This window comes from Eublepharis macularius, chromosome 7 (assembly GCF_028583425.1).
Source record: "Eublepharis macularius isolate TG4126 chromosome 7, MPM_Emac_v1.0, whole genome shotgun sequence".
NCBI lineage: Eukaryota > Metazoa > Chordata > Lepidosauria > Squamata > Eublepharidae > Eublepharis > Eublepharis macularius.
Genome location: NC_072796.1, coordinates 125734493 through 125748774, shown reverse-complemented (window position 1 = coordinate 125748774; position 14282 = coordinate 125734493). Strand labels below are relative to the sequence as shown.

Here is a 14282-nt window from a genome sequence, read left to right as displayed (position 1 = left end):
ACTCTGTTCAGTGAATGTCCTAGCTGTCGATTATATTGTATTTTCATTTGCGCTGTTGTAATCCACCTTGGATCTCAGTGAAAAAGGTGGACTATAAATAAATATTATTATTTAAACTAAACAATATTATTTAGCTCATTAGTTATACTCCACTTTCTCCCCAATGGGAACCCAAAATAAGCTAACATCGTTCTCTTCTCCTCTATTTTATCCTAACAACAACCCAGTGAGTTAGGTTAGGCTGACGGCATGTGACTGGTCTAAGGTTACCTACCCAGCAAGCTTCCGTAGCACAGTGGGGAATTCATACCCAGTTTCCTTAGATCCTAGTTTGACATTCTTAACCACTATGCCAAAAGACATCTTCCTTAGGTGAGACAGAAATCTAAATACAAATGAGTAGATGCTGTAATTCACCCATGGGGCAGGGACAATGGTGTATAAGGTCAACTATAGAAAGCGATATTACTTTCTTAAAGCGGATCTCTTGACCGCAATCCAAACAGAAATAGTGAATGACTGCCACCTGCAGGCAGAAAACTCCAAGTGTAGACTAAAAGCTTATATAGAAGAGCAACACTGTTAGCCAACCAAGACCAGACGCTTTTATGATCTGTGAACGGCCCAGCAGTCGGCATCTTAGACCCAGTTCATTTATACAGGAGATCAAGACAGCAAAATACACGGTACCATTGCAAACCGTGGACAGAGGGTCACATTTTGGAATGCACTACTATGTTTAAAATTTTCCTGCAAATATAGTGCTTAAGCAGTCCGGTTGTGACTCACAACTCTGCTGGTTTGAATCCCACTACTGCCATGAGCTCAACGGGTGGCCTTGGGAAAGCCACTCCTCTCAGCCCCAGCTCCCCAGCTGTATTGTTGGGACAATGATAAACTGACTTTGTTCAACACTCTGAATGAGGCAGTCATCTGACTTGAAGAGTGGTATATAAGTGCAGTTGTTGTTATCATTATCATACAGGAATATTCAGACCACCTGTGGTCTGAGGTGGTGCAGTTTGTTCTACCATTTCAGGGCTCTGCCACATCATGTTACTATATGCATGAACCAGTCTGGAGTCAAAGCTGTGTAAAGGATTGAGACAGCTTTCCTTCCTGGGCTATGGACTAGCTTGGAGGGGGATAAAAAGAGTTTCAACTAAGAGAAAGAAAGAAGGTCCTGGCCAGCTTCTCTTCTCCCAGGAACCCTGCCTAGCTTTTGAAATAAAATATAAAACTCTGAGTGGGCCATCTCTCCCCAGTCAAGAACTGCTGCTTCATTCAGGTTGAGCTTAGATTAGAAATGAATTTGTTAAAATGGTGCTTCCACACTTACTCAGACTAAGCCCTCACATGGGTGGCCTCACTCAATGAGGCCACCCACCATTACTAAGGCTGTGCAGGCATTGCCATAAAGGCAGCAGCACTATAGTTAGAAAGGGGTCCAAACAAAATTCTCAAATGAAAGTGCAACAGGAATTCAGGCACGGGAGCCATAGCCTCTAGCCTTTTGTGATCATTGGACCTGGGAACCTGATGTTGCAACTTACAAAATACAGTTTTATTTAGAAATTTTATATGCTGCCTTTTTGAAATATTGGCTCTCAGCCTTCAAGGGTGCTTTCAGAGTGAGCGGGCTGGTGGTTATCATACAGTATTAAATTACAAAAAAAAGGAGATGTCAGAAACAATACACCTATAACGAAGAGTTCACAGCCCTAAGAACGATTGTGTCCGAGCTTTTGACGTTGTCTACGAGATATATCGGTTTCCTGCTATTATAGAGGGCAGGGAGCCCACCAAGTTGCCAGCTCGAGGTTGAGAAATTCCTGGAGATTTTGGACGCGTAGCCCCTGGAGGACAAGTTTTGGAGAAGGGATGGACCTCAGGTGGGCATAATGCCATTGAGTCCAAAGTAGCCAATTTCTACAGGGGATGTGATCTCTGTTGCCTGGCGATCCGTTGCAATTCCGGGAGATCTCCCTCATCCTCCTGGAGGTTAGCAACCAGCCCCGACCCCCTTCCGAGCCTGCCTCAAACAGCCCCTGCCCTGTTCTTATCCGTCGTTACGTCACAAGCCAGAGGCGGTCTCTGCAAAGCATAACGGGATTTGTGGTTCCCACATACAGCGCTTCCATGAAAAGTGACACGCCTCTAACGAAAGAAGCGGCGGTTAAACGTTTAGTTTTGAAATTTAACCTCTCTTGGTTTTTATCATCTCCGGCCCATCCATCCCCCGCCACCCTCCCTCACGGCTTCCACGCGCCGGTCTGATCGTTTCTATACCCATCTTCCTCCCGCCTTCATCGCCTCACCAAAGAACCGGAAGTGACGCACACAGAGGGGGCGCGGCCTCGGCGGCTGTCACGCGGAAGTGGTCTGTGAGGGGAACGGGGAGGCGAGCGAAGTCCAGCTTGTCGCCCTCGCTGCCGCTGCGTCGGGTCGCGGGCGAGGCGGAGAGGCGCGCGAGGAGGGGGGCCGCCAGCTGCCGCCCCCTTTCCTCCGCCTCCCCTCCGGGGTCCTTGCCATGAACGTGGACGTGGAGTTTCATATTCGCCACAACTACCCCTGGGCCCGCCTCCCCGCCAGTGTTAAACAGGTACGGACTAACCCTTCCCGGCACCTGTAAACAAAGCCCCCCCCTTCCGTTAGTGACCCTTCTGGCATCCCGTACTCGGATTTCTCGTTCCCGGGGGCACCGGGAGCTTTCTGCTCCTGCTTTTCCAGATGGAGCCTTTTGCTGCCACCACAGACTCCCCTCCGTCGGTCCTTCACTGGCTGTGGGTGTTTCGCAGACTTTCCCAATTGTTTTTTCCCCCTTTTCCTTTAAAGCTAAACTTCTGCTGTTTTATGAGCTGGCCAACCATGCCCTCCACAAGCAGGTGAAGAGTAGCGTTGACAGCTACAAGTTGAGAAATTCCTGGAGTTTTTTGACGGTGGAGCCTGAGAAGGGCAGGGTTTGGGTAGAAGAGGGACCTCAGCAGAGTATCATGGTGTTCTGGTATTGTTGCCATTCTCCAGGTGGTAGCTGGAATTACAATTGATCTCCTGGCAACAGAGATCAGGAGAGTGGCTGTTTTGTAGGGTGGACTCCATGTCATTATACCCAGCTGAAGTCCCTCCCCAAACCCTGCCTTCTCTAGGCTCCACCCACCCACCCGAATCTCCAGGAATTTCCAAACCAGGAGCTGGCAACTCTAGTTTCTTTTAGTTTGAATCTTTACAATTTTGCATTTTATTTATCCAATCACATTATTAATTGAATTATCTCTAAATTTGACTGTACCGACTCTCGCTGTGTAATCTACCTTGAGTCTCAGTGACTCAACATAGATAACGCACTGACTCTCGCTCTCTTGATCTGTGTGTGTATATGAAACTATGGCCAGAATGTGCATACAATGCTTGTATTTGTAAGTGGCTTTGAACTTCGGTAGTTGCATATATTTTTAAATGATGACACTGGAAAATCATTTATATTATGTATGTGTATATATGTACAGGCTTCTGTGTACGTGGCTCTGCCTCCTGTAGTGATCATTTTGTGGTTGGCTTCACCTCATGTGGTGGTACTTTGTTGTGCTTACTTCCCTGTGTCAGAATTTTAAAGGTGCCTGCAGGCTCAGAAAATTGGGGAGCCTTGATATATTGAAGGTCTGTAGTACAGTGAACATTAATATTCATATGTGAATGACTTCTGCAATAGATGAGCCTTTTTTCAGACACAGAAAAGCAAATATTTGTGATACTTACTGACATATGTTTCTGGATTTTTATAACACTAGTTTAGGATTGTCACTATTCATATGTTTCCTACCAGCCTCTTTTATCCCCACCGGTGTCCAACAAATATGAATCCCAACATGTCACTCTAGCATTGTAATACTCTGTGCCACTAGGTAGCTGTGCTCATACTGCTTTTTGCAGCACTGTCTTTTTTGCCAAAATGGCTTATAATGCTGCTTTTCTCTTCTGAATTCTTAATTGTAGTAACACATGACTACCTTCTGCAATCTTAGTCATATAGGGATGGTTGTTATCTAAAGTGAGTACAAGCAAACTTTCCTGCCTTTTCCATCCCATGGCAGCATGCAGTGCCTCCCAAAATCATGTCCCCCAAAGGTCAGTGGACTTCCAAGAAGAGCATGTGGGTTTGTAAAGGGGAGAGGGAATTTGACAATATTACACACACAACTTTCCAATGGCAGAAGGGTCTTCTGCAAGAAAAAAGTGTGGTTAGGATCCAGCTTACTCTTTTCCCCCACCCCTATCAGATGTGTACTAATCAAGGTAGTTAGGCAGCAACTACACTTAGGAGTACTTACAGACTTGTAAATATGTAAGATCAAGTTATGGTTGTTCTCATTATTGAGTCTGTAGTGGTGAAGGTCATTATAAATGAAAACCATGTAATGTGAATGTTACGTATAATACACTTTTGTTATAAAAGAAAAACAGCTGTCTAATGAGCAATTTCTTTGCTGATCATGAGTTCTATACTGATGTGAAGAAAGGATAGTAAAAACACAATCTGTGTAGTTTTTTGTTGTAGTAGTGCAAGGTAGACTTGGCTTAATTATCCCTATTGTTTATATCACTGTAAACCAGGCTGAATTAATATAACATTTGACCATAGGTAAAAGTCCAAGCAGTTAATTGTAACTCTTCAGCTAAGGGTAAATTTTTAGCTCAATTTTCAGCTAGACCGAATTGTAAAGTTACCTACCACTCTGGTAGGTAAACTACTTCTTAACTTTTTTTTTTCTTTGTATCAGCTTTTTAGGCTCAGCAGTGTTTTGTAATACCAAGGCTGCAGTCTTAAACTCACTAATTTAGTTTTAAAGTAAATACCATAGAGATAAGTGACATTTATGCCTGATTGTCCAGGGTCAGGACAAGAATTTGGTTTTCTTTTTTTAAAAAAACCTCTAGTATTATGCATTCAGCTATCTGCATGTTAACTAAATTGGTGTGTTTTGTTTCATAGGGTCTTGGAAACTCACAGAGAGAATATGAAAAGCAGGTTGTACTCTATAGTATCCGCAATCAGCTACGGTACCGAAATAACTTAGGTGAGTACATAAGTACAAAATTGAGGGAAGGGAGGTGTTCTTGAAAATGAATGTTGTAACTTTAACAAATGCTTGGGAAGCTTAGAAGAGCATGATCTCCAAGCAGCTTTTAAAGAGAGCCCAAAAAATGACACAAATTGTGTGAACAATTGAGAGGAGGAGGAACGGGGAATTGTTGCACTCTACTAGACAGTACATCAGAACTGTGGCCAGAATATGCACACAATTAGTGACCTGCTTTGTACTTCAGTAAGTGCATACATTTTAAAATAATGGCACTGGAGAGAGCAGCCGTAGCATAATGATTAAGTGATTGTGCTGTGAATCAGCACTCTGCTGGTTCAAATCCCACTGCTGCCACGAGCTCAGCAGGTGGCCTTGGGTCAGCCACTCCTCTCAGCCCCAGTTCCCCAGCTGTATTGTGGGGATAATAAGAACACTGATTTCATTCACTACTCTAAGTGGGGCACTAATCTGTCTAGAAGAGAGGTATATAAGCCTTGTTGTTGTTGTTGTTATAAATATATTTTAAAAGGAACTTCCTGATTTAAAAGTAGTAAACTTCTAAATACCAATGTTATGTGGCAACATCGAGGAAAAAACCTGTTTGCTGGGCCTCCAGGGCAAATAGTTTGCCTCTGTTTAAAACTCGATTCTGAACTAGCTGGACCTCTAGTTTGATCCAGCAGGGCTCCTCTTATGTACACCCCTGGATAGATCTATGGCACAGCCTCATTTGGAATACTGCGTGCATTTCTGATCACTGCATCTCGAAAAGGACATTGCAGAGCTGGAAAACGTACCAAAGAGGGCAACCAAGATGATTAAGGGGTTGGAACACCTTTCCTATGAGGCAAGGCTGAAAAGTCTAGGACTTTTTAGTTTAGAAAAGGGACACCTAAAGGGGGGGGCACGATAGAGCTTTATAAAATTATGCACAGGATAGAAAGAGTAGACAGATCTTTTTTCCTTCTCCCCAAATGCTAGAACTTGAGGATGTCCAGTAAAGCTGGTGGACAGTATACTCAGGACGGACAAAAGGAAATGTTTCTTTACACAGCAAGTGATTAAGATGTGGAATTCACTGCCAGAGGATGTAGTGATGGTCACAAGCATTTCCAGCTTTGAAAGGGAATTAGACAGGTTCATGGATGTAAGGTCTATTAGCGGCTGCTAACCATGATGACTAAAGGGAACCACAACATTCAGAGGCAGTAAACCTCTGAGTACCAGTGCCAGGAGGCAACATCGGTGGAAGGCTTCGGTTTCTGTGCCCTGTTCTTAGCCCACCAGAGTAACTGGTTGGCTAGTGTGTGAGAAAGGATGCTGGACTAGGTGGACTACTGGCCTGATCCAGCAGAGCTCTTCTTACGTTGTTTTCAATTAAGGTCCATCGATTTAGGGTTGATGTTATGTGGAAAAGTTTGAAAGAAAAAGCAGGGTGCACATACATCTCAAGATTATCCTTTATTCCTCATAACAGTGTGAAATGATACAATCCCCTCCCCTTTTCTGCCTTTTTATTTCTTGTGCAGATACATGGAGAACACTCCAGATCCCTCCGCAAATGGACTTTGTTTGCCTTGGGACTTGCCATGCTTTGCTTGGCCTCTAACAAAAATCTATACATTCTAAACAAATTACGGCGCCACATGTTACAGGTCTCTTCTCTTTCAGTTAAGCATGTCAAGAAAGACGAACGCAGGTACTACGAAGAACTGTTAAGATACAGTAGAGATCATCTCATGTTATACCCCTACCACTTGTCTGATATCATGGTGAAAGGCCTGAGGATAACACCCTTTTCATACTACACAGGAATAATGGAGGTAAGTTTGAAAAAATGCTTCAATAGGAAACATTGTGCCTTGGTAGCAGTTTATGCCACTGCAGCGGAACATAATACCTGCCAGCCGGAGTCATATGTCTGTTATTGTTAGCTTTTCACCAGGCTACTGCCGGTAATAAGCTGCAGGAAACGCAGTCCCCCTAGACCCACACAGACAGTTGCAATATGGATGCACTATCCTGCAAATATAACCAGTGAAAGTGACAAAAAGTACCTGAGTTTCATTCAGTGGGAAGGACGTTGTTTAATGCGGTGCAGAATGCATTGATAATTACCTATGACTGCAGTTAGTTCCCAGTACTTTTCTAATTGTTATTCTGCCGTTGAGTTCCATCAGTTAGAACAGGTCATTTATGCCTTCCATCTTGTGGATGTGCATTAATGCCATGGAGTATACAGTGGCTTGTGTGCCAAAGTTCTTGCTACAGCAGCATTTTGTAAGGAATAGCACTGGTGGTTATTTACTGTCATGTTTGAATTCCACCCTTTCTATAAGATGTTTCAAGGTGGCAATTCCTCTTGGTCTGCCTCCTCCCAGTTGTGTTTCTATCATGATTTTTTCCTGCTATTTAAGTTGCCTCAGGCTAGACTTACACCTGGTGTGCTGAATGAAAGACTGCATCTCTTTCATGATATCCCAAAAGTCTTCAGTCCTGCTCCACTTCTTTATATTTTGCCATATTATATCTGACGTTAGCTGTTCCAAATGTTGTAGCATTTAATATTTAATATAAGTGACAATATTTAGTCTAGTTTTTAATCTGGACTATTCTCAGAAGTGAGGTGGGGTGATTTCGGTTTAGGGAAACCCGGGTTCAGATCCCAGCTAGGATATGAAGATCACTGGGTGTCCTTTGACAAGCCTCCCCCTCTTTTTAACATACAGTGCAGTGTATTTCTGAGAATGATACAGTGGCAGAGAGCCTATGTTCATTGCCAGATATTAATGTGATGAATAAGAAAATGCACAGAATAGCTTGCAAATAAGTGCAAGAAGATTGTTAGGGTCACACAATTTTATTGCATGTGCATCTCTTTCCTGATTTGATGGCTTGGGGAGCTCCACAATCACACTTTCACACACACACACGCCATCCATTTTATTAGGGGAAGCAAGTTCATCACTTGCATGTACAGATCACCTCCTTAATTTGAAATTAACATGACATCCACTGCACACCTCTAAATTCTGGGACTATAATACTTGGGATAAAAAAAAAACCCTTAATAAATTCTTCCACCTTACACCTGGTTGTTTCTTTTATTGTTTCTTTAAAGCCAGCATTACATTTTTATGAACAGGCATGCTTCTAATTCTAGGTTCTATATTTGGGTGAGGGAATATTACTTTATAGCAAACACAGACATATAAACAGAAAAAAACACCGCTAAGCAACTAGATGTCAGAAACTAAAATAGTGTTTTTACTGATGTAAAAAGCATTTCACACTTATGAAGTAAGAGACTGTAGTGACTGGAGTAGGTAAGGGCTGTGGTTCAGTGGCAGAACACATATTTGGTATGCAGAAGATCCAAGTAAAGGTTTTCACAAGCATTATTAGGAAAGATCTCTGGTATGTGCCATCAAGTCCCCTCTGATCTATGGTGATCCAATGAATGAAAGACCTCCAAAAGATCCTATTGTTAACCAACTTGTTCAGATCCTGTGAACTGGAGGATGTGGCTTTTTTTATTGAGTCAAGCCATCTCATTTTGGGTCTTCCTCTTTTCCTAGCATTATTGGCTTTTTCAGAGAGTCTTGTCTTCTCATGATGTGACCAAACTATGATAGTCTCAGTTTTGTCATTTTAGCATCTAGGGAGAATTCAGGCTTGATTTGATCTAGAACCCTCTTGTCTTTTTGGCTATCCATGGAATCTGCAAAACTCTTCTCCAGGATCACATTTCAAATGAATGCTTTCGTCCAACTTTCACATTCATCTCTTACCTTGAAAACCCAATGATGAGACCTCAGTCTGAGACCCTGAATAATCACTGACTCAAAGCAGACAATACTGATCTATATGAACCAGTGGCCATGCTCTGTATAAAATAACTTCAAATGTATATTTATGAACTGACACTATCTTTTCTCCTCTTTCTTTATAAAGGATATAATGAACAGTGAAAAGAGCTATGATTCTTTGCCCAATTTCACTGCTGCAGACTGTAAGTGCATGATTGTTTTCTTTTTCCCATGGGCTAAATAAACATTCATTCCAAAAAATACTTTTTAAAAAACCCACCTTCCCCGTTTTCTGCTTAGTTTCAAAAGTACATCTGTGTGATAGTTTTAAAGGTGCTACACTTGTTAACAGTGCTTTTGAAATTAGGGTTAAGAGCCTCATGTTTACAGTTGAGTAAGAAAGAGGTTCTTGACAAATGAACACCAAAATGATGGAAGAAATAGAACAGCAGAGCACAAGTCAGTACGTTGACTTTTGATAAATATATTTATTTGGTTGATAACTTCCTCACCTATCTACTAAGGTGTTCTAGTGTGCATGGAAATCTTTTGGGGATCCAACCCTATAAATATGGCAGCCCCCCTCCCCAAAAACGCTGTACCCTCAGGCAGCTGCAATAGCAGAAACAGCAATACACTCAGCTGTAAAGGTCAGTGAAAAGGTCAGCAAGATTAACACCATTTCAGAGGATCAGTTTAATTCATTCATCACCAAATGACCTCCAGAATAACACCACAACAGCTGTTGGAGCAAGTGCTAGCTTCTTTGAATAATTTCTTCATTTGATAAGAAGGATCTTGGTTTTCTGAATTGTTGACCAGTAAGAGGTTCTGGCTGGAAGAAGAGACAGGGGTGGGGAATCAGGCCTTAAGCTGAGGAAACTTCCTTCAACTTAACAAGTTTTCCTCCAATGTAAGTAGACCTTCAGTTGGAGGAATGGTTCTTAGCTGGAGGAAGACTCTCTTTTAATAGAACTGAAGGAAGTCGTAAAGTTGCTTGGTGAAGAGGTGGGATACTGGTAGGATCCACACCAGTAATAACTGGCATTCCTAGTGGCCTCGCTAAAAGGTTCCTGTTTGGCCACAAAGCAAAAGATAGAAAGAGTGTAAGGGATTTATATTCCTGTGTCCCTGAATAAGTTTTACAATTGTAATTTAATTTTTTTCAGGCCTAAGGCTTCTTGGCATAGGAAGAAACCAGTACATTGATCTAATGAACCAGTGTCGATCATCAAAAGTACGTGTTCAATTTTGTTTCCTCTACCGTTCACCAGCAGGTCTAAAATTAACAATTCTGTAGCGCACACAGCACTTGTCAAAAGCAATAGCATAGGTAAACGTAGCACAACATAGTTTGACATCTAACATGGTTGAGCTCAGCAGAACGCCTGCCGAATTAAAAGCTTTGCAGCACTTCTGAAAGAGTTGGGTTAGCTACTCCTTTATAAGAGATTTTCTGTTAGCTTCCAGGCCCAGTTCAGAGCATTGATTCATACTTTCAAGCTCTTCAGGACCATCTGTCACCATATGAGCTCTCACCCCAGTTATACTGCAACATTTGTTGGTGCCATCCTTCAAGGTGGTACCAGCACCTACTCACATGCCTTCTCCCTCTGCACTGTTGTGGAATAAGCTTCCCCTGGAGAACTGTAGGAGTCTCTCCCTGCTGGCCTGTAGAGGGACCACGAAGACCTTCCTTTATGGGAAGGAACATTTCTGTGACATTTTATCTTGTTTCATCTAGTGAGTCTTACGGAGGGTATTTTTATTTGATTTGTTGCTATGACTTGATGGGTTTTCTGGTTAAGCACTTTGGACTACTAGGAGGAAAGAGAGGCTATAATTTTTTAATTAAATAGTTATACTGAGTTTGCAGTTTGTGATGGAACCTAGTGGAGCAACCTAGTGAGGGGAGAAGTCTCATTTGAACTGTGGGTGCAAGACATTGAGGAATGTATAGATTAAAACCACCTCCTTTAACTGTGGCTGGAGACTTACAGAGTGTTAGTGCAACTGTGAAGTGTCGCTGTGATAAACTCCTGTCAGCGAGTTTACATTTGGAACCAAGCAGTCAATCACAGCGTCCCAACTCGGGAGTGCTTTGTGTGAGCCTTGCCTTCAGGTTACAGAAGTGCAATGTCCATTACAGTTCAAAAAATCTTATTTAATAATCTCCTGCAGCTTCCTTTTGTGAATCTGAAGCATATTGCAGAAGCACAGCATCTTCTGTCTCTAGAGCTAATCACATTTGCTCTTTTTAAACATAAAGAGTTCTATAAAAATGCACCAAAGTGGTGTGTAAATAATTTTTTCAGAGAGATAATTTTGGGAGTTAATGGTAAAAATGGGGAGCAATCAGCTGTGAGCTAGTGTGCCTTTTTCTGGGTTTAGATGCCCAAGTATTCTGCCTTCAGAAGATAGGGAACATTTGTTAGCTGCTTATTATAAGGTAGTAAACTGGTTGCTTCCTTCTTGTTTTTGACATGTGCAATTTCAAATGGATTGTACCACTGCAGAAATTTTTCAGAAGGAAGTCTGCTCGTGATCTGCTACCCATGAAGCCAGTGGAAATTGCCATAGAGGCTTGGTGGGTGGTACAAGCTGGCTACATAACCGAGGATGACATAAAGGTATTCCGTAGTTTCTGAGTTTACCTATACCTGAACTTTGAGTGCATGCTCTGAGTTACCCCAAATTCAGGAATGTAAAAGTGCTGGCTGTTAAGTTTACAAAAGCACTACTGTAGCAAATACATTTTGACATACTGGCTTTACAGTTACGGCAGCTTTTCCTGATTTGGGTCCAGTCGTTGTATGGATTGTGAACATAACTTTAGCTGTCGCAGCCAAAACCAGTGAGTCTTGCCTGCTTCTGAAAATACTGCTTAATTGCCGTGCTTTTTTCTGGTGCTTTTATCAGATGGAGTTGGTCCTTTGACCTAAATTGTGTCCCCCAGCATCAAATATCCAAAGGTGTACTGCCTCTGAACAGGGATGTTCCTTTCAGCTGTAGATATGCTTGCCCTCCTTGAACTTGCCTGATATTGTTAAAACCATCAACGCTACTAGCCATTTGCTACATCATAGATAAATCTCATAAAGTAGTTAAGTGTTGGGAAAAGTTCTTTATTTTTGGTGCGATCATGAGAACACATTCCTGGAAGTAAACCCATTGAATAAAATGGGGCTTACTTCCAAATATACCTATTTAGAATTGCTGTCTTTGTCCTGAATGTATTGCCAGTCATATCCATTGGGTGACTGAATTGTAGAGCTCTGAGAGTGGGGAAAAAATCTTTCTGTAATGAAACTTTGTTTTAATATTTATTTCCTGCTTGTTAACTCAACAATAGGTTCTTGAAGTGGATTAAAAGGGAAATTTTTAAAAACGGCATATGCAAATATGATTAATTATCAACACTTTTCTCTCCCTAGATTTGCACTACCTCTGAAAAATCTGCTATTGATAAAATCATTGATTCAGGCCCTCAGCTTGCTGGATCAGTAGAGTACAATATAGTTCACAGTGAGTTTTTGTCTTTTGATGGAAGTGTGGGCTCATGCAAGACGAGTGGAATTTGGGGGGGGGGGTTGTACAGCTGATCCCCCCATACCCTATCACAACCTGTTTCAAAAGCCATTTACTATGGTTTACTGTGCGAGTGTGTGAGTGAGTGAGCGCAAGGCAGAGGGGCACCATTTTTTGTTGCTCTTTGGAAGGACCTGCTGCTATGGCACATGCCTAGAGAGTGAATGGAATCATGCCCCACCCCCACCCCATGGGAGCACAGGCAGGTTCAGCAACTCAAGTTTCTCCTCCTATCTCATTACTCTGATGTTGCATGCTTGCAGCTCCATGGGTCCTTGCTACTGCCAGAGGCAGTAGCAAGGTGTGTCCCGGATCTGTAAAGATTGAAGACCACAGTACTATATTCTGTTAGTGAAAATTCTCAAGAGAGTGCATGCTACCATGCTGCACTAACTTTTCTGCCGTCTAGTTAACTCTGTTAGTGTCTCATTGAGCATAATGGTGTAATGTTCAGAGCAGTGGCTATAGCATTTGTACAATGAGTATATTTCCCTTTTTGCAGGCTTATATAATAAAGGTTTTATTTACCTTGATGTACCCATATCAGATGACAGTTGTATAGCAGGTGAGTAAGAGCTCTTGAAGAGACATCTGCAATTTGTTGACCATACAGAATATACTTCAGCTCAGAACTTGGAAGGGTCTTGTAGGCCATCTAGTCCAGCCTCTTGTTCAGTGCAGGAAATTCCAAACCTAGAGCATTCCCAACATACAGCTGTCGAGCCTTTGTGTGAGCACTAGGCTCCCCTAGGCAATTGTTTCCATTTGCAGATTATTCTTATTATCGTTTCCTAATGTTCAGCATAATAACAACAACAACAACAGTGTGCTTATATACCACCCTTCTGGACAGATTAGTGCCACACTCAGAGTGGTGAACAAAGTTAGTCTTATTATTATCCCCAGAGTACAGCTGGGGAGCTGGAGCTGAGAGGAGTGGCTTACCTATAGCCACCTGCAGAGTTCACGACGGTAGTGGGAGTTGAACTAGCAGAGTGCTGATTTGTAGCCTAGCCACTCAACCACTGTGCTATACACATATACCCCCTTCAGTCACTCTCCCTCATTTCCCTTAGTTTCTGTTCCCATTTGCATATAGAACAAACTACAAATCTGCCTTGTTCTGTTTCTTGAAGCAATAAGATTGCTGTTAAATTCGCAAAGAAGAGTGTTTGGTTCACAGATTCTTGTTTGGCAGCCCCTCCAGCAGGCTTTGGTTCCATTTCTGCACTTTATTCATGGCTTGATCATGTGTGAATTTGGGTTCTTTCATACATACAGTAAACAATATCCGTGGATCATGTTTTTTAAATATAGCTCTTCCTTCCAGTGCCCCCACTTGAAGGCTTCGTTATGAACAGGGTGCAGGGCGATTACTTCGAAACCCTGCTGTACAAGATATTCGTTTCAATAGATGAACATACAAATGTAGCAGAGGTGAGTTACTTTTTTCAGCAGTTCTTGTACCCTGTATCCTGTAAGCAAGCTTTTGTCATCAAAACATACAGTACAGACAGCCCCTTTCCTGACATTTAAGCTCTCCTGAAGAGGAGGATTTGGAATTATGCCAGTATGTCCCCCACCCCGCTTGTGATACGTGCTCTGGAGTGAACATTCACATGTGTAGAGCATGACATGGCTATGCCTTATTCTCACACCCCTCTGCAGACACTGGCTCATGGGCATGAACCACAAGCAGGTTTTGCCAATAGAATGAGGAGGGGCAGGCAGTGTCTTGATTTCACCTTCTTCTTGACGAGTTTGAACAGCTGGTTCCAACCCACATTTTCTGATGTAAAAAAGG

The 14282-nt window shown here is 42.3% G+C and overlaps 1 protein-coding gene across 1 annotated transcript in view; it reads left to right on the top strand.

Moving 5' to 3' along the window:
* Nucleotides 1–2396: 2396 nt before the first annotated feature.
* The window catches only part of FAM91A1 (family with sequence similarity 91 member A1), a 34759-nt gene continuing 22873 nt past the window's right edge, over nt 2397–14282 (top strand). Inside the window, exons 1-9 of the mRNA XM_054984935.1 lie at nt 2397–2602; nt 4991–5075; nt 6753–6904; nt 9036–9093; nt 10060–10127; nt 11407–11520; nt 12325–12415; nt 12981–13043; nt 13809–13915. Of these exons, the coding sequence (XP_054840910.1) occupies nt 2531–2602; nt 4991–5075; nt 6753–6904; nt 9036–9093; nt 10060–10127; nt 11407–11520; nt 12325–12415; nt 12981–13043; nt 13809–13915 (810 nt within the window). The 5' untranslated portion in view covers nt 2397–2530. The remainder of the gene's footprint in view (nt 2603–4990; nt 5076–6752; nt 6905–9035; nt 9094–10059; nt 10128–11406; nt 11521–12324; nt 12416–12980; nt 13044–13808; nt 13916–14282) is intronic.